Source organism: Malaya genurostris, chromosome 3, assembly GCF_030247185.1.
Source record: "Malaya genurostris strain Urasoe2022 chromosome 3, Malgen_1.1, whole genome shotgun sequence".
Classification (NCBI taxonomy): Eukaryota; Metazoa; Arthropoda; class Insecta; order Diptera; family Culicidae; genus Malaya; species Malaya genurostris.
Window position 1 is genome coordinate 217507198 of NC_080572.1, and position 21679 is coordinate 217528876.

At 37.0% G+C, this 21679-nt stretch overlaps 1 protein-coding gene across 6 annotated transcripts in view; it reads right to left on the reverse strand.

The window, feature by feature from the left end:
• Positions 1-1285: 1285 nt before the first annotated feature.
• LOC131438930 (homeobox protein 5) overlaps positions 1286-21679 on the reverse strand; it is a 260066-nt gene continuing 239672 nt past the window's right edge. For all 6 annotated transcript variants that reach the window (XM_058609330.1, XM_058609331.1, XM_058609335.1 and 3 more), the window contains 6 exons: positions 18680-18876; positions 18121-18346; positions 17878-18046; positions 17587-17820; positions 16076-17529; positions 1286-10623 (listed from right to left, as the gene is read on the reverse strand). In XM_058609330.1, coding sequence (XP_058465313.1) covers positions 10313-10623; positions 16076-17529; positions 17587-17820; positions 17878-18046; positions 18121-18346; positions 18680-18876 — 2591 coding nt within the window. In that variant the 3' untranslated portion in view covers positions 1286-10312. The remainder of the gene's footprint in view (positions 10624-16075; positions 17530-17586; positions 17821-17877; positions 18047-18120; positions 18347-18679; positions 18877-21679) is intronic.

Consider the following 21679-nt stretch of genomic DNA (forward strand, 5'->3'; position numbering starts at 1 on the left):
TCACAATTAGTTATTTTTTATGGCGTGCTGGAGGTGACCTGTGGTGAAACGTCGATAATATTCTGGTTTGTGATGACAATTATAATCGTGTTTCATCTTTTGACAGAGGAAAAACGGATGATAGTTTTGTGCCCTACAACTGAATGAGATATCAAAGGATTCTTGCGGATATGCTGTCCGGTTCAGTGAAACAATTTTTTTTTCTAATAATGTCTCAGTACGATTTTATTTATCAATGTTTCCTGATGATATCAATATCAATAGCGATATAGACTTAGTACAAATATGTTGTCCCAGTTTTTGTAGTGTTAATGTTGCTTCCGAAGGACTAAATATTGTTTTTCTGCATACGACACTTCACGAATCTTGTTTTTCTCTTATTGTATACTCAAGTGGATTCGATTTGGTGCTAATGGGAGTTGTATTTATTTTTCTTGTGGCTTCGGATGAGGCTAATTATTTTCAAAGTACATCATTTGTAAGGATTCGGGGCGTGTGTGTTATTTATTGTATCGGTTGAGTTGGATCGGTGCATGTGTGGCCTGACTGCGTCATTTGTTCCGCGAGAGGTTTGTTCACTGACGCACGGCCTCTTGTCTAGGCGGATGATTGGTTTTATCTCAATGTGTTTGTTGTTGCCGTTTGCTAATTTCATCGGGAGCGAATTTTTCAATTATTGATTAGACTTATTCTTTGAACATTAGTATTAGTTATTGATAGAGATTCGTGAAAAATGGAAAGGAATTTTTTGTTACCTGCCATGGTTTCTTAATTCACAGTTTTTTTTTGAGAGAAAGAGAGCAATTTATTTTTGATTAATAGTAAGGCTGCAGTAGAAGACACGTAACATGCAGTTCAGTGTAAGCTCGTAGATCATTAGAATCTTCATTTTATTGAGGCACTTTCTAAAGACCACGAGGGCCTCGCACGAGCACTAAAGTAGAACTATAGAAGGATTGATAGCAAATAGATTTGATTAGACGCGATAATAAATTTGCACACTTTTATATGAAATAGTTTAGTAATACATTATACTATATGCAAAAAAAATAGGCTAATCTAATAGCTATAGTTGTTAGATCAATTCATAGTAAATAGAGGAATACGTTGATTGTTTTTCGTTTGGGATTTCCAGGGTAGACGGTTCAATGCATAGGGCGCAAGTCTTACAAACCAGTTGTCGAATTTTCCAACCCCCACATTGAAGGATTCCAATGTCAGTAGGATAGTACTAGCCATGTAACGGTTAAGGGGTAATTCACAATCCTAGAAAAACGAACATTGTTGCAAAACGTAAAAGCAGTTTTTTTTGCGGTCGTTGAGCGGGAATTTAAAAGAAAAATATCAGTTTATTTGGAACCTGAGCTTGAAGATTCATCAAGCAGTAGCGGAGGAAACTGCTTTAGGGTTTTTCAAAAATGGCTGTTTTATTGAGACTGTAAGCAGAACCTTAAGTACGGCTGCGAAGTCTGTTGAAACAGAATGGTAAAATTTTCACAATACCAAGACTTTGCTAAAGACTGTCCCAGAACGCAACCAAAAACCGCTGCCATTTCGCAATGGTTCAGAATCTGTCAATTTTTATGGCTGTGTCCTGTTGTTTACACTCTTCTCTAACCAATTGTGCAGTTGTTTATTCGTTTTCAATAAGTTTGTTTCGAAATGCTTGGACTTTCAGCAGAACAACGTCGATAAATTGTGTACAAAAGGTGCACAGAACGCGGACTGTCACTGAGAAAGATAGTAAAAATGGAAAGAGTAAGTGAAAAAGCCATGCGAAATGCAATCAGGAAGTTCGGTGAGGATAACACCTTTGAGGATAAACCGAAACCGGGTCGAAAAGAGGTCCTGACGGAGGTTTCAGTTCGAAATGTGGCCAAAAAAGTGGGCACTTCGAAGTCAAATGTTCTTCGTGCTAAAGAACGTTTGAATCTTCGAACCTATAAGAAGCAGAAACAACCAAAACGTAGTCCGAAACAAGAAGCATCGATCAGGCCGATGGTTCGAAAGCTGTACAATATGATTCTTGCTGAAAATTTGAACTGCTTAATCATGGACGACGAAGCCTACGTGAAACTCGATTACAAATCCTTGCCGGGATCACAATATTGTACGGTGCGAGAAGAGCAAGTGTTAAACCTTTCCGAGACATCGATTGAAGTCGAAAAATTTGGTAATAAAGCTATGGTCTGGCAAGCAATTTGTAGCTGCGGTAAGATTTCGAAACTCTTCATCACCACTGCTACAATGATTAGCGAAATATACATCAAGGAATGTTTACAAAAACGACTTCTACCCATGATTCGAAGCCACAAGAATCCTGTTGTCTTCTGGCAAGATCTTGCTTTTTGCCACTGTTCGAAATCAATGGTGGAATGGTATGCTACCAAAAATGTCACTTTCGTCCCAAAAGACATGAGTACACCAAATTTCCCATAACTTCGACCAATTGAGGAATTTATGGCATTAACGAAGGCACATCTTAGGGAAACATGTCTCGGCAGCCGAAACCATTCAACAGTTCGAAAAAGATTGGAAAAAAGTGTCAAAACCTGTCGCCAAGAAGTCTGTCCGGAATTTAATGAGGAACGTTCGCAAGAAGACGCGCCAGCTAGTCTACAATGGCTATGTAGCAAAAGTTGAGAATATTATTCTGTTGTTGTAGTCTAATATTATCAGTATATCGAATGAAATTTGAATATCTAACACTTGTGCATTATTTACAGCGAAATCAAAGTGCGTCCATACTTTCTGGGACAGTCTTTAGAATGACAAAATGTCAATGAACAAGTATCCTCCTGGCTGGCATTTTCCAGCAATTACTTGACTTATGACAAGTCTTTTGACATAAATACGTATTACTTTACTATGGGACGCCTCTTCAGAATTTACACTCTGGGGGAGTGATAAGTTTTTATATCAACATATTTTTCCTCCACGTCATCGGAGATATGATCACCAATTTGTGATAGAATTTTCGGAAGTATGAGATAAACACAAGATTTCCAAAATATTTGAGGTAAAGCAGGTAAAAAATTAATTCTTCGATTCTCGTTCAGCTCAGATCAGAATACTGGTCCAGAATACAATTCTGGAATTCAGTTCTGAAATGCGGTTTCCGAATCCAAGCACCATTTTTTTTTTCATTTCAAGAACACAGATCTTAAACTCATTTCCTTGTCCAGAATCCAGGACCAGAATCGAATTCTAGAATTCTGCAACTTAAACCGAATTTGAGGACTCAATTCTAAACTTGGATTTTGGATCAATGTCAGGATCTTGATGCTAAACTTGGAATCTGGAGATAAATACTGGACTTGGCACCGAAACTCTAGAACTGTAATTGAGGATCAGACCAAATTTGTGTTCCCAAATTTCTGCTCAGACTTAGAATTCAGGTTCAGAATTCGGAAACTGAGTTCTGAATCTGAAGTTCTGGAACTTCAGACCGAGATCCAGGACCAGAATTTAGATCCAAAACTCAGTTGTATTTCCAGAATTCAGTTCAAAATTGCATTTTTTGAAGCAGGTTCAGAGTTTAGCTCCCGAATGCAGGTTTAGAATTTGATTTCGATATTCTCTTTCACAATTCTCAAAGTGTAACTGAATTCAGGAAATATATTTTGAAGATTTTCTAAAATCTGCATCGGGATTACAGAACTCAGTTTCGAAGTTGACTGCTGGATCCGAAATTGTAAACTGAATCCTGGACCGGAATTCTGTAACTAAAATTCTGAACTCAGACCGAGATCCAAGACCAGAATTTAGATCCAAAACTCAGTTGTATTTCCAGAATTCAGTTCAAAAATGCATTTCAGAAAGCAGGTTCCAGTACCCGAAAGCAGGTCTATCTGATTCCAAAATTCACTTTCACAATTCTAAAAGTATAACTTAATTCAGGAAATATATTCTGAAGATTTTCGAACTAAATTCGGCATCGGGATTACAGAACTAAGTTTCAATGCTGAATTCTAAATCCGAGTTTAAAAATCGAATCCTGGACCGGAATTCTGTAACTAAAACTCAGAACTCAGTTCCGAACCAGAATCCTGGTCTCGAATTCAGTTCCAGATCACTGATTCATGGACCAGTTCAACAATCCAGATCACGACTTCAGTTCTACACATTTCGAAAAAACCCTGTGATTTTACATCTTATTAGATGCATATGAAGGAAGCGTCGCAGTTCACGCAAATTTACTTAGAAGAACATTCAATATTGTATAATAAATAAAATGACATGGAATTTATTGAAATAAAAAAATGATTAATGTTAGCGACTGCCGCGCCTTGAACCGAGAATCTTTAGATCGCAAAGCCCGTCTGTTAATCGACTGTGCCATAGAAGCACACATCTTTTTGGCTGGTAAAAGGTGCATTTAAATGCATACAGTCGTACCTGGTAGCAGAATACAAGGTACAGTGAAAACTAGTAAATTTCATACTAATCTAACAATAAAGAAATTTTACGTCATTTGACAAATTAGGTTTTTATGAATTACATCGTATGAGGGATTAGGTCACCTGTAAAATTCAAAATTTTTGGTGTCTAGAGCTCAGTTTCAGAAGGCAATTCCCAAGGTCAGGTTCAGAATTCAGTACCAGAGTCTAGTATCAAAATTAGGTTTCAGAATTCAGTTCTAGCATTCGGCTCCAAAATTTGGTTCCTGAGTACAGATTCTTCACAATGAACCAATTTATTCGTATTCACGTCATTCGGTTCACTAATACCTTGAGAAGTGAAAAAAAATCAAACATGTTCACCATTTTGACTACACAGAAAATAAAAAGTACCTATTATTTGACTTTTTGCTCAATGCTGAATTGTTTGTATTCTTTTCTTACTCTCGTTCCTTCCATTGTTGTTAAACAGCAAAACCACCGGACATCGAGAGTTTTGTTCGATAAGTTAAAATTTGGTTGGCCGCATTCAACCTAAAATTGATTAAATATGGCTAAACAGTTTATTAAATATAATTTGCTATTGAGTAGATATAACTCAACCCCACATTATCAAAATGACGGAATGAGCAATGAATTCTTACTCGACTGCATGATTTTCCAGTGCTCGATCGGTTCAGTGCTAGAACTTTCGCCTGAGTTGGGTGCTCCATCAACCCGATTGACAGTGACATAAATGTCATTGAATATTCGCTTGTTCTATGAACGTGTTATTGTAAAAGTTAGGCGACTTAAGCCATTTCACTACACTAGAGGAATGGATGATTCTGACTAAGGTAGGCCGTTTTGTTACTTTCCAGCGAATTCTAAGAAAAACTGGTTATTTACTAGTTCTGTATATCCGAAAAACTTATTGATTTCATTATATAATGTTTTATCTAAAAATAAACTGAAAATTAAAACGAAAACGTGCATAATCTAAAAAGAATAAGAAGAAGACGAATTGACAATTCAGTCCACATCTTCTCACTCAATTCCGACAGATTTTCGAATCAACCGGTTGTAGGCGAAATTCATTCGGAATCGGTTGTTGCACTGGAGTTAAAATTGATTCGGAATTCATTATGATTTCCACATGAAATTCCGAATGAAAATTTCTCGCCGATTCGGAATTTATTCGAAATCCATTCGGATCTGGTAATGTGGGACCTTTCAGTTTATTTTTTGCATGTATCTTATGGAAACGACTTAGATGGTTCGAGTCACAACTATTCAATGAAAACCGTCTCTGCGGTAACATCTTCGCGGTTTTCAGTAAATTGTTGCATTCGCACGTCATTTTTCCAATCTGTGTCCTCGTTAGATACTGACCAAATTTAAAAAGTAAGAGAATATTTCCAATTTTCCAATAACAATATGAATATCATCAGTATTGCCCAATTCAAAACATTGTCATGAATGATGAAACAAAAATAGATAAATAGCAAAAAAACTTCGTTTTAATCCTCCGAAAACGTTAAATTGAAACTAAATATAATAAGAAATGTCTCGTTTGGAAAGCGCGATATTCCTGTGGGTCCTAAGGTTTTCGCGTGGCAAGAGTGTCAAGAATTTTGACGTAGAACTATGGCTTTCCTTGATATACAGTGCAGGATGTCATTTCGAAAATTTCACATTTCAAGGGTTATTACTTCAGATTTGAAAAAGAACTTTTTCTTTGCTCGTTTGTTTTCTGTACACTCAAGTCTTTTTGTCGTGAATACGACTTACTTCACTATGGGGCGCCTATTCAAAATTTACCCCCTAAGAGAGTGATAAGTTTTTGATCGTGAATATCTCTTGTTGCATCTAACGTATCGACATATTTTTTTCTACATGTCATCGGAAATATGATCACTATTAAGTGATAAAATTTTCAGTTATCTGACCTTATCTCAAATAATTCAAAATTAAACTTTTCTGAAATGCTTGGTATCAACGAGTATCAAAGAGGAAAACACATTAAGCTTTTTTGCCTTTCTCGTATTTTCAAAGCTAATAGTTCAGTGATCTGTGGAAGGATTTATATAATCTAAGTACCAATAGATTCGAAATTTTTCAACTTGAACGTTTTTCAAAAGTACACTATTGAAAAACCTGTCTGATTGACCAGCCAATCAGAACGCGTTCTGAGGAAGAGAACAAAATGTGTGCTTCTCCAGTGATATAAAAGCTGAATATTTCACTTTTTCTATCATTTTGTAAGCAACGGTTATAGAAGCACGAGAGTAACATCGGGCCGAGCACACAGCGTTACTACACCAGAAGTCTGCCAGCTGAAGTCATCAGTCGTCGTGGGAACGCTGCTCAGTTAGGTTGTGGGAGCAACATCGAAGACTTCACGCTGAAAGGCAGCGAGCGGTAGTCGCAGCCATGCCGCGCCACACAGCACACCACACCAGCTGAAGTCATCAATGTACACGCAAAGAACCATCTCGGATCGGAATGCAGATCCTGTTGGTCGTGACAATTCAAAGCACTTTTCAGTGCTGCAAATCATCATAAAAAATTAATTGAATTTTCTCTTTCGTACCAAAAGCATCAGATTTTAAAAATGGAAGTAGACATAGTTTGCACCGTCACTAACACATTCAATTACGAATCACTCAATGCGAAAATGAAAGCCACGTATACAGATTAATCTGTATTTTTATTATAATGAACTATACTGGTTATTTCATATCATGATAATATTTATTTGTGTTTCAGAATGTTTAATGTAGTTACAATCTAAACTTTAGTTTAGGTGCATCGTTTCAAATTCTTGCCGGTTGTTTTCGTATTCACGACATCCAGTTATGTCTCTGACATTACCCTCCCGCCTTTTTTATGCGTGGGACACGCAGCGCTTAAACAAAATCGCATGAAAATAAATCGCATAACTTTGAAAATTCGCATCAATACTGCATAGCTAAGGAAAAAATATGTTTGTTGCACAGATCTCTTCAAAACTCATGAAACATCATGATCTAATCTTAGCTAGTTTTATTTAAAAATATCGATTTTTGGACTTTTTGAGATTTTCGAAATTGTTTTTTTTGCCAAATCATAGATAACAGATAACAAAATTATTCAAAAAACTGTGTAGATTTTAAATTTGCTGTACATTGTATTCAAGGAGTGATTTTTAAAACTTATCACTACGTTCCGGGACGATAACAAAGTTCTCCTGCCTATTATAGAACTATTTCAATTATAACGATTTGAACATAAGTGTAAAAGACAATTTTATTTCCATGTCGTTTGAACCATACGTGAATTCAATCGGAATAAAACAAAAAAAAAAAGACTTGTGGCTTCAGCCAACAGCAACACAAAAATCTAGCGTGAAGTGAATGTAGCACCCGAAATAGTGTTTCATGTTGAAGCGGCACCCAAAATAGTGTCGATCGCGGTGACATCTGCAATTATTCGCCATGCTGAATGAGCAAGTTATACACACTGTTCATTTGCGAGCTTGTATATCCGTTTTCTGTTGCCAAATGTTGTAGAAATCCATGCAAACTATAGTTCTGTTGCGTTATAATTTTTTTTTGAAAAATAAAATAGTCTAATGTTTTGTTTATTTCAAATCAAGGAAACCGAATAAATTCGTTTTCGTCTGAGATGTCGGGATAGACATTGCACTTCAGTGCAAAAAAGTGCGTTGTAAATAGTAATGACTTTACGTTTGCTTAGCAGATTATGTTGATCCACGAGGTGGCATTAGCAGTCCAACATAATCTGCTAATGCACTGATGAGCGGAATGCGAAACGTAAAACAGGCATAATTTTGATATTTCGCATTAAAAAGAACTGCATTGCTTTGAAAATTCGCATAAAAAATACCGTGAAAATTCAGTGAAGGATTTCGGAGCGATACGAAACTACCTTACCTTACCTAACTGGTATAGTGTTGGAGTGTAACGAATATAACTGTGTTCGTTTATTGCAACGGAAAGAATCAGACTTCCAGAAAATACGTCCAAGTGATAGCAGTATTAATGGATGACCTTACTTTGCACCAAAAAGCTATGCTTCGATACCGTCCTATAAACTCAAAACTTCTGATTGGTGCACACCATATACAAAAACGTATGAGCTGGTTGCTTTTTTTATTAAGCAACTTTTTTGGCAAGCAGGGGTTCGAGTGAAGCGTGCCTGGTTAAAAAACTGTACCGATTTCGTTCAGCTCATCAGTAAAAACGAATGCAAGGGAAAGCTCTTTGTTTGGTTAACTGGAGCTTGAGTGTATTGAAAATGTTCAAAAGCTTCGAAGATTCTAAGTTACTTTTGTTGCGGCTCGAGAAGGCCTTGCCCATCACACTTCTGCAGATAAGACTAGATGTTTCATGCATTGGATAATTCGTTGAACGGCCGGATGCAAACGTCGGATAAGCGTACACAGACAAAAATAATGAAATTTACACGACATGAAAGTACTAAGAAATAGATGAAATTAACGCTGAGCTTTGTTATTAAAGTTTATTGAAAAATAAAGAACTGTAGTAACTTTCTATTCAATTCTTGTTTCTAAATATTTGCAAGAAAATTTATGTACGTTTACTATCTTTACAATCAGTGTAGATTAATTTTTTTCGGTGATTCGCCTAGTCGGGCCAGAAAAACTTTCTGACAATAATCTACACTTATCCGCTTTTCGCATTCAGTGGTTCAGAACGTTAGCGTTATGAAAGGAGCACACATTTCACTGTATTTATAAGGTTGATATTACATTATTTCAAACATAAATTAACCCGTGACTAATGAAAATGTCAACTATGAAATGAGATTATAAAGTACATAAATAAAATAATGTCCCCGTCTATTACCGTCTATCTATTGAAATTATAATTGAACTATTTGCTACGTCGGACTACTTGAATACCAAACTATTAATCAAAAACAAATGTTGTCTCCACTATATGATCAACTATAATGAACTGCAGAATCTTAGTAGAACAACCTACCTACTCGCTACTGAATTGTATCCGTGGTTTACTTACAGTGCAAAATCTATTCTTATTTGAGTGGATTTTGGTAACACAAATTACTACAAACTATATCAATGGTAATATTTCACATAATACTAAATGTCCGAGTAGAATAGTTTGTAATATAGTTTCCTTGGTTTCAATAGGAAAAACCAGTTTCTATCAATAGCGCTGTAAGTAAGATTTTATTGACGAATAGATGAACTGACTAGACTCGGATAATCACTACAATCTAATGGATGGATGGAAAACACTACCAAATTAGTTTCAGGTTTCTATATAACTAGAAAATCTAACGAATTTTTTTTAAATTTAGTTAATACAAGTTTCGATAGTTTACATGTAAACTAATTAATTTGCATTCGCCAAGTGACCTGCGTCGTTTCAGGGTAAATAAAATATGTCCTATTGATTCTACTACGTATAATTTTTTGGTTAAATTACTGTTGGAGTGGAATACTTTTTAGTAGAATATGGTGTTGAAGGAATGTTGTATACAATCATGGAGTGAGAACATTTTAAGTGTTTCGCCAACATTCTTCCGCGCAGGAATCCAGTTTCGTTTGAGTAAACGATTCTCAGAAATAGTAAATTCATTGTATTTTCTAGATAGTTCTTATCGAATAAATAATTGTTCTAGAAAAAATCGAACGTCAATCATATTAACGTTCCCGAAAAATATTTGAACCTAGACTTAATCATTATTAGAGAACAGTTCAAAACACAAAGTCTATAAATAAGTACATGTAGGTACGTATAAACTTAATTATCACCAATCACATACGGGTTTCCTTTCAATCGGTTCTTTGTTCAATCAATCAGTAAAATAATTACCGTAGTGGGCTACACATTTGCGTGCACACGATTTACCATACCACCTGTTTCGAAAGAAAAACTTCCTCAATAATCCGAATCGTTCAGCTCGTTCAGTTCAACGCTTTGATCTTCGAGACTTCGCTTGATGTCGGCCAGTGTGCTCATGATTAGCTGTTGCTTGGCTTCCGCATCACGAGCGCCGCCGGAAAGCTCGCAACTAACTTTAACCGAAACGTTACCGTTATCGTTAGCTTGTGCGACTGCTGAAACAGCTACGGCTGCCACTGCGTCAGTTGGTTCGTGTCCCGGCTTACAGTTGTTCTCTTGCTTCGTCTTCGAAAGGCGCTCGCGTCTCAAGAGAGTGATTTTATTCAGCAAAGCTTTTTTCGATAGTTCTGCAAAACGATAAAGTAATGCATTCAAAACAGAGTTTGTAGTGATTTGATGAAACGATAGGTGCTCAGCAAAATATAGCATGCTTTAGAAAAAAAGGTTTGTTATTTACAAAGAAAACAAATATTTTGTTTTCAGCTCCATATAATTTTGCGATGTAGCCAAAATCTACGCCACAGTGAAACAGAACTCTTAGAACATAACTAATTTCGAAGTCCGAATAAATAAAAATTATTGAACATGCAATTGTAGTGGGTTGTGTAAATAATATCCAATTTATCTGTTGCTTAATACTTAGCCGACGAATGTCGTATATGTAATCTTTTCAGTTATATTTTATATAAGCAATATATTACCAAGTTATGATTAACATTTTTTACTGCTTTGACTTGGGTGCTATTTGAAATATAAGAAATATTTGCATATAATAAATATATTTCAAAACATACACTTATTCAACGTCGCTTGGAGCGAATGATAAACTGTTTGAATTATTTTTTATTTTAAAGTAAGTCAGTTTTTGGTTCCATTTTAAGATATGTAACCTCTGTACAAAATCTAAAGCATAATAACAGCATTAGCACAAGATTTACTGACGTAGATGCTTCTTTCGTCCGGGAAGCATTAACATTTTTATTTTGCTTCTCAAGGACGCATTTTTCGTCGCTATTAACAATGTGAATTAACAGGATTCGTTCTGGTTTTGCCTTTGAAGTAGCTGTTCACAAGAAAGGAAACGCCGTTCAACATATTTTCAATTAGAGTCGTACGGAATGCCGTTCCCTTGCGTCTGAATCTTTCACATGGTCAAATCTAGTGAAATAAGTAAAGTGATGGAGCACATTTATGAAAAAATGTGTAAAGAACTGTTGTTGTGGATTTGCTTTCGATGTATGTGCTTATTCTATGACTTTCTATTTTCAAGATTCTCGTAATGTTATCATTTTTCGACATCATTTGCGATGCTAACTGAAAAATGTCTCCGGCTTTTACTAAAGGTTTGTGAATTTATTGACAAATCTCAGCAAAATGTTAACAAATAGTATAATACTTATATACTTTAACAAAGTTGAAGCAAATTTCGAAAAAGTCGAACTAAGAAATGTTGATGGATTTGGTAGTTTTGAAATCCACAAATGAAATACAATATATTCATATTTTTACATAAAATCAGCTCTATTGAGTAATGATTTCTATACAAAAATATGTAACTTTATTATTAAAAAGTGATTAGAAACTACATCATATTTTGAATGCAATTTGAATAGTAATACTGAACGATAAATATTCATTTCATTAATAAACCAATTGTGTAATCATCCTGTCAATTGATAATCAATTGTAATTAAATTTATCACATTGGTTTCCTATATTCACTTCCTAAAATTTTAAAATTCCTAACGCAAAAAACACCAATTTCATTCCTAGTAATTATCAGGAATTACTCCAGCAAAAACGCTTAAAATTGTTTTGTTATTTTTTGCCTTTCTCATATAGAAAGGTTATGCAATCACTGAGAAAACCGATTTTTGAACCGAGGCCCGGAGGGCCGAATGTCATATACCATTCGACTCAGTTCGTCGAGTACGCAAAATGTCTCTGTGTGTGTGTGTGTGTGTGTGTGTATGTGTGTGTGTATGTGTGTGTATGTGTGTGTATGTGCGTATGTGTGTATGTAACGTTTTTTTGAACTAACTTTTCTCGGAGATGGCTGAACCGATTTTCACAAACTTAGATTCAAATGAAAGGTCTCATGGTCCCATACAAAATTCCTGAATATTATTTGGATCCGACTTCCGGTTCCGGAATTATGGGGTAAAATGTGCAAAAAATTGTGAAAATAAGTGCACTAACTTTTCTCGGAGATGGCTAAACCGATTTTCACAAACTAATATTCAAATGAAAGGTTTTGTGGTCCCATAAAAAAATCCTGAATATTATTTGGATACGACTTCCGGTTCCGGAGTTATGGGGTAAAATGTGCAAAAAAAATCATAATATGTGTTCTAACTTTTCTCATAGATGGCGCGACCGATTTTCACAAACTTAGATTCAAATGAAAGGTCTTGTGGTCCCATACAAAATTCCTGAATATTATTTGGATCCGACTTCCGGTTCCGGAATTATGGGGTAAAATGGTCAAAAAATAGTGAAAATAAGTGCACTAACTTTTGTCAGAGATCCGATTTTCACAAACTTAGGTTCAAATGAAAGGTCTTGAAGTCCCATACAAAATTCCTGAATATTACTTGGATCCGATTTCCGGTTCGGGAGTTATGGGGCAAAATATGCAGAAAAAAGGAAATATGTGTTCTAACTTTTCTCATAGATGGCGCGACCGATTTTCACAAACTTTGATTCAAATGAAAAGTCTTGTGGTCCCATACAAAATTCCTTAATATTATTTGGATCCGATTTCCGGCTCCGGAATTATGGGGTAAAATGTGCAAAAAATTGTGAAAATAATTGCACTAACTTTACTCAGAGATGACTGAACCTATTTTTACAAACTTAGGTTCAAATGAAAGGTCTTGAGGTCCCATAAAAAATTTCAGAATATTATTTAGATCCGACTTCCGGTTCGGGAGTTATGGGGTAAAATGTGCAAAAAAAGAAAATATGTATTCTAACTTTTCTCATAGATGGCGCGACCGATTTTCACAAACTTAGATTTAAATGAAAGGTCCTGGTCCCATACGTAATTCCTGAATTTCATGCGGATCCGACTTCCGGATCCGGGAATATAGGGTAAAGTGGGTTAAAAATTGTATACCATCACTGAAAATGGGGAAAAACCTTAAAAATGTTCTGAATCGACCTCAAATCTTTTCCAATTGATAGTTTTTATCAATAGACGGTCAAACAAACCGATTTCGGTTATTCTTTCAAGAATTCAATTTTAATAAATACTTGTAATAGTCTCCACTGTTATTTCATAGATTTAGCATAAAAACTCCTCTAAAAACCACTACGAGATCATATTCTAGCCAAGGGAACAATTTTTCAAAAAAGTTTAGGTGTGTTATGAAAGTTCTATGATTCCGTATTGAATAAACTGTTACGTTGATAGTATTGTTTTAGAATATGTTTATACCATGCCGTTTTAGACGATAAAAATATCTTAGATTTTATTCACAATCTCACACTTTCTCTATACAAAGTTTATGTGCTCCTATTTTTATCGAGAACATGTTTGTAAAAAAGGAATAACAACTAATCACCTTAAAATTAATGAGGACTTTTCATAAGTCTACATGATTTACAAACAAAATTTGGAGATTCATCCCCTTTTTACCAACTTCGTTGCGTAAAAAATACTGTAGGTGTTCCGAATGAATATACAGTAAAACGAAGCTACTCAAAACTAGGTTTGATTTTCCCAACTCCGATCGATCACATAGATACCACAATTTTCTTCGGTTCGTAGAATATCGCTAGTAGCTGTTTTATGTTTATTATAACTATAATCAGCCACTTTAAATTATTTGACCGAACTAGTTTTGTGTGTGTGTTTCACTTTCACTAACAGTTTCACTCATAACATATATTTCAAAACTTGACTAAATTCATGATTCGATTTTTTTCGAAAATTTACCACAACTTCTACGGGTTCGGGTCCCGCCTCTATGGTAGGTTTTTCGAAGTTTTCATTTCATGGTTGTATTCACAGGCCATGTTTCAAATCTGGTTTTCTCTTTGGATACTGATTAAAATTAGAATTTTAAAGGTTTTTTTTACATGGTAGCTTTAAACGACGTGTGTGAGCACTCATCACCTTGTTATTCCGGACTCGGGAATCGAATCCGAACAAAACTTACGAGTATTGTATGGAACCATAAGATCTAAAAACATAAATCCGAGTCGGTGAGAACGAAGTGAGTTTGTTTTTGGTTATTTTGTCCACTTTTTCTGACAACTCGGGAACTGGACAAGCCGTTATACGTATTGTTTGATCGACTACTAATATAACTTACAAATTGGAATAGTTTTGAGATCCATTGAGAAATCGTGCGTTTTTTACATCATCGCTCTAAACGACAACTTGAAATTATACCCGATCAGGAAAAAATAGTTAATGGATACCTTATTGTGCCGTTATCTTCGACTAACAAAAGAGCTTAAAGTGATATTCATGAGGTTGAATTAGGAGCTAAAATAGCTAAACAGAATACCTATAATTGTCACCCGCATATGCAGAGTATGATCTGATTAAGATATTTCCAATACCAAAACAATAGCACGGGAACATTGAAACATAGAATACAGTGACCAAATTTAAAATGTATTTTAATTATCTTTGAGGGAACACGATTCATAAAAAATTCATATAACTTGACGATACGCTTTGAAGACCGAGAGAGAAACGTTTGGCGTTCCTTAGACATGACTATATGGGGGTTAGATGAGGCAAGTGCCTTTCAAAAGGGGGGTGAAATGTTAAAAACGTTATAACTCCGAAACTACTGACCAGATTGCCATCAAACTTGGTACAGATACTTCTTGCTCTTAAGAGATAATACTAAGGTAGATAGATAAGGGTACTTTAATGGGAGGGAGGAGGCGTAAAGCGTAAATTTCTAATTTGACGAGAATCGATACTTTTTGTAGACCATAGATACTTTCTGCGCAACTTTGATATGATTATAAGGATATTCGTGTGAGGTGGATGTAGTAAGGGCCTCTAAAAGGAGGGTGTAATTGATGTAACAACATAACTCCGATAATACTGAACGGATTGCTACCAAACTTGGCACAGGTACTTCTTGCTCTTCAGAGATATTAGTAATCGTATTTCTATTGGGGAGGTGGATTTTTCACCTGACAATCTCTTCTGAATTTAGTTGAGAATATTCTGTGAAATTTTCAGAATGATTCATTGAGTTTACCGCCCGTGTTGTATTATTTTCTGACTGCAGAACTGCTGAAAACTAGAACGCTCGGAATTGCACATCTCTACTTGTTCATCAAATAACCCGGCTTTGAAGTCTTGTATCATAAATCTACCGTGACAAAGTTTAGATAATTTAGTTTAGATGCGTCAGTGCATGAAAACATTTAAGTTATCGAGAAAAAGTCTTATATTTTTCTGTGAAACAAAGTCAGTCTCAATGCATCCGCCATTTTATTTGCTTTAGTGTCCTGGTGGTGTCCGGGAAAAGAGGAGAAGACGAGAGAAATCAAATCTACTCAACAAGGTTCCTAAACACACAGACGCAAAGGGAATTTAGGGAATCAGGGAGGAAGCTTCAAAATCTATACGCGACCCACTGTCCTCAGGCCTTAAGAAAACACTTGGTTTTTTTAAGGCTGAGAAGTGCAGGACAAGTTCCTCAAGAACTGCTTTGCTGCATGAAGTATGTATTTATAAAAGCTGCTGGATAATTTCTTCAAAACAAAGCTTGCTACAATTGCTGTAAAAAATCATGCATAAAATTCGTGCAACAAACTATTCACCCGGATCGGCATCGAGGCTACGCTGGATTTTCTCGAACGTGGAGCTACAGGTGTAAATTTTTCTCTTCAGGGGCTCACTCTGAGGACAGTAGCTATCATCGGTCAGCATGTTACCGATGTCAACTGATCGAAACGACATGAGTGGTGACTTGTGCAGGCCCCGTTTCATATCACTTTCATTTAGCGAACTGGAATACACGATCGTTTTGCCACTGGGAACTGTCACATTGGCGTCGATTGCTGACCCCCCGCCGTGGATCGTATGTCGAAAGTTGTTCAACTGTTTCCCTGTAATGCTCTTCCTCGCTGAAGAGATGTTTTCCTTGTTGGACTTATTCTTGCAATGGTTCTTATCCAAATTCCGGCTCAGATCATCCGAGTCCGAATCTGATTCAATGTTAATCTTAGGGCTTTGACTGCGGAACCGTCTGCGGGCAATGATAGGCGACTTCGGAGGTACGATGTTACGCTCGTAAGAGACTGGCTGTGGAGACATTTTGGCACTTTTAAGATCATTTTCATTATCACTCTGGCGACGTGCCAGTTCCGTACAATGGTTTTGATTGATGAAATTCGTCACATGGGTCTTTCTCGGGATCACCCGAGTATTTTTAGGGCTGTTCGGTGCTGACATAGACGTTTCGTAGCGGAGGACTTCCAATCGCTTATTGATTATGACGCCTTCGACTGGATTGAGTTCGGATCCATTCTCGGAACATTTTTGCGAACATGTTTTAGCCAACTCCCGTTTCAAATCTGCCTCACAGTTGCGTAGTATTTCAACTCTTTTATTCGCTGGTGGATTGCAAATTCTTCTTGGACTGCAAATAGACGGCGGCTCCTTGATTTCTTTCAGTTCCTTTACGCTGTTTGTTCTCATAGAAAACAAAATGGTTTCCGCTTCGTGGATTAACTGTTTGTACTTCACGTCGGCCTCAAGATCTGCCTTGAGGAGAGCTTTCTCACTTTCCGAAATCGCAAGTATTCGACTGTGGAGTGAATGCACTTCGGTGAACGTTAAGGAATTACATCTGTTTGTCAGTGGGGAGCTGTTAATTGGCGTTCGTTCTTCCGATTGATTTCTTCTCAGCGATACCGGAGTTCCTCCGAGACTTCTGCAGCCTCGTGATGCAGCCATGCTTCCAGCCGGTGAAGTTCCACTCGTTTGGTCGGTATTCTTTTTCCGAGTGCGAACCAATTTCTTCCGTCTTTTCGAACCTCCGCTTTCGCTGTTCCGCTTGCTTCGGCCACGATGCTTCGAGGAACGGCGCTCCGGGAAATTATGATAGGAACAACTACCGGTATTTTTGTAATTTTCCTTATCGATAACCTCCAGCACGGAACCGGTATCGATGAAGTCCAAGTCCAACAAATCGTCCGTATCGCATTCGTCTCCGGCATCCTGTCCGGTGTCAATGTCCGTCGGGCAATCTGTTGGGTCAGAGTCACTGCAGCTGGAAATGGCACTGGTTAATAAACTATATCAGATTAGGTATGATGCCAATATTTACCTTAAGATATCAGTCTCTTTCTCGTAGTGGTAACTTTCGTCGAATTTACCCATCATCTCATTTAAAGTTGCGTCCTCATCGCTGTCCAGATTGGAACAGTTGGTTGTTGCCTTACTGTCCAATCGGGACAAATCGGCCGCTCCTTTCCGTATGCTCCTGGGAGTTAGAAGCATTTTACTGACTACCTTCTCGGTCGAAGAGCTAGAGTCCGAATCAGACAAGACATTGGGTTTCCTACAGTTAAAAACCTTCGTTGAAGTGACTGACGTTTCTTTCAACGTTTCAACTTACTTGGGATCCTTTTTATTGTCATCGGTGCCGCTGCTCGATTTGATGCCGGATGAAGTGGTTGAACCCGAGTCTTGGTCGGTCTTTTTCAAATTGGCGCCAGCAAGAGATCCGTCCAGGGTCGAAAGCCATGGATTTGTTCTGATTCGGCATCGCTGTCTTGGAGATGGCGCTGGAACAAAAAAGGTTTAGGTAAGCGAAACAAAAATCCTTCCGTAAAATTAGGGAAACGATAGTCTTTCGTACATTCAATACTGCGATAGTGCTGCATGCCAAGATTCTTTTGCATGATGGGACTCATTGCAACCGCATTTTGCATGGTCTGCTGCTGCTGCTGTGATAAGTTCCCATTATTGTTAATATTGTTGGCATTATTATTGTTAATACTAGAACCACTTTTGAGAATTGCCGTAGTAGACGAACCAACAACCGAATTTTCTTTGCTGTATTCGCATATCTTTTTAGGAGATGGCTGGAAGGAAACATTGAAAAAAAAAGCTGTACTGTTTATATACAACAGTAAAATCCTATATCGAACGAGAAAAAGTCAGTTTATAATTTTCCATGACAACTACTACAAATCAGTGAAGTGTTATTTGCTTTTGTCCTTACAGTCTTACTACTTGTCTCTCAGAATCTCGAATCAGCAAATTTTTCAACCCGCATTGCAGGCGACCCAAGATTTTTTTTTGTTCAACAATTTCAATCCTGACTTGTTTTCTGAGCTTTTCGCCATGTCTGTTTCCTTTCCTATACAAATCAAATATAACGACTATAACTTTTTTGTTTTCGTATTTCGTCTTACCAAGTCCTCGACGGAAAACTCGACGTGTTTCTCCTCGATTCGGTTGAGACCACATTTGAATTTGTTTCCATTTTCGTAGGCTCCACTGCCACTTCCGACACCAGCTGCTCCACCGCTGCATGCCGTCAGTCCTTTCGGGAAGTAATGGGTGCCGGTCCGGATGTTGATGTAGTACTCGGGTGTGTAGGAGCAGCCACCTGAAGGGTTGTCGAAAAAGAAAAAAATCAGAATGGTAAAATCCTTCGGGTGGTTTGTGCCAAGTTATTCGTTTGGAATGGGTTCGAAAAGTGGCATAAAATTATGCAATATAGACGTTTGAATGAGGGAATGGGTGTGGGTAACAACATTTTTACTCTTCATTTGGTGTTGCGGTTTTGTCTTCCGACAGCCGTGTTTTTGGTTTTTTTTTGGTTGCTTTTTATCACTCTCAATAAAATTCCATCACATCGTCGACTTGCCGGCTCTTGAACGTGTGTGTGTTATTGAGAACTTTTCTGAACACGAAAATTGTCAGAATTTTAGGAATAAATGATCGTGTTAATGGCATTGTATTCACAAACAGATAGACGAGGTTGACGAATGTTGCTTTCATGCACTTGTGGATTTTTTGATTGTGATGATGTCATAATGAAACAACACTTGTTGGAACGGGTTGTCTTTCCGGCTTTAAAAAAAAAGAACCCATAATTTGATGTTTCACCGACTATGTTGATGTTTTTTTAATGATTCATGAAACTGTAGTTGGTTCATATGAACAGTCGGTTGAAGAGTATGAAGAGCAATTCCACAAGTAGAAAAGAAAGCGAAATCAGGATCGAGTCTCTCCGATTTGAATGAAGCTTTACATTCTTCAGTATGGTAAACCATTAATCTTGCACAGATAGAGAGATCTATGCGACTCAAAATTGATTTAAAAAAATAACGAATTGAAAGGGCGAATATTTTTTCTTATGCATTTTTGTCAATTTGTCATAGAGATGAAAGTATCAATATCAATATCAGTCGGGTTCGAGTCGGGTTTTAGGTACAAGTACCCGAAACCATACTATCTCTAATGTGTTGTGGCTCGGAAACTGTTACTTGCACGAAAATGTTGTCTGAGAAGAAGTTTAGGAAATTAAGAGGATATTTTAAAAATTGGCTGTGGCAGAAAATAGTAAAACTTTGTTCATAATAACAAAATACTTTATCTATTCTTCCAAATCTATTTCGTCCTCCTCAAAGTAAGGAGTTTATCGAAAAGTAGTTAGCAACATTTATTATTGAATAAAAAAGCGAAAAAAAAACATATTTTGACATCAGTTTTCGATATATTAAGAAAAATTACATTTCACTGATTATATTGAAGAAAATCCTAGTTTCTGTGAAACGCTCGCACTTTGGACTTGACATTCTTCATTAAATTCTGCATAGTTACTTTTGTGATTGTCCTGGTGGCAGCTGTCCAGTTTTTTTGAACTCCTGCATGCTTTGGGACACTGTACCTTCCTTTCGAAAGTGCCGCTTGACAATTGCCCAATACCTTTCAATTGGCCGAAGATCCGGGCAGTTCGGTGGGTTAATGTCCTTTTCCACGAATTGTAAGTTATTTTTTGACAACCACTGTAGAACGGAATTGGCGTAGTGGGCTGAAGCCAAATCCAGCCAGAAGAGATGAGGAGCCTTATGCTTTCTGTACAGTGGCAGCATTCTCTTCTTCAAACATTCTTCCTCGTACACCTTGGCGTTAATTGTGCCCTTCGTGAAGAAAATCGACGACCACAGGTACAAATTGCTTGCCAGACCAACACCTTCTGCCCAAACTTTTCCATCGCCACCGTGGTGTCAGCGTCGTCCAGGTCCAGGTACACGGATTTCGTATAATATTGCGGTCCGAGCAGCGCTCGAGAGTCTTACTTGGTGTAGGTTTCGTCGTCGATCAGGATGCATCCGTCTTTATTCTGTAGAATCCGGTTATACAGTTTTCGCGCTCTTGTTTTGGCCTGAACTTGCTGTAGCAGGGATTTTTTCGGCACCTTCTGTTTCTTGTACGTTTTCAGGGAGTTCCGAACTTTGATCCGTTGACTCATCTCGATGCTGGTGTTGAACTGCTTGGCGTCGATGCCGATGGGTTTTTCCTTATATACTCAACCACTTTTAAGTCCCGGCCGGGCTGGCTGGGACCCGTTTTCCCACCGAACATTTTTTGTTTTATAGCCGACAAAATTACACCAATATCCCAAATGTATGCAATTATATCTTTATACATACTTGCGATACGGTTTTTGATATTAAAGCTTCTCTTCGCCAAGCCTGTGTTCAAGTTTTGTATGCAAGCAGTTATTTTTATAGCGTTAAGTTTCTCTACCATTCCGCGATTTCGGTTGAAGCGATAAACTTTTTATCATTATCAATCGAGTTCATCCTATATAAATTAGAAATTAATCTCAAACACTCAAAATTTACCCTGGGGTAGTTGTCAATTTCTTAGGCGAAACGACATAGCATGGAATTTCATCCGAGCTTGCATGACACAAGATCAGAGCATACCAATTAAAGCTTCAAATCGTTTAATGGCACTTTTTGTCTTGGTGTCTAGCAACAACCTACCTCTAGCATGCTACGCGTAGGACTGAAACGTTATAATTTCGATTCTATTTATAGATTCGCTTTTGCATTGCATTGTCCAATCAGAACGATGCTTTCCCTTTGATATATCGCTTACTCCTTCAAAACCGTCGTCTATGACAGGGAAATCCGATATGCCGGAGATTTTTAGCAGACAAAATAGGACACTGCTCGCTACTAATCAAAATTTCAATCATTTATAATTGAAAATACGTGCCTTGATACATTCAAATCGAATCTTAGAAATATTTTTAATCAAATAATTAAATAATATTAATAATTGATACAAAATATACTGAGCTGTAAGTGTTTAAAACCTGACCACATTTCTACGTGTATTTTTCCTTGAGTTTCTAATTTGCACCCCTATATAGAAAACAAAGATGTGTTCCA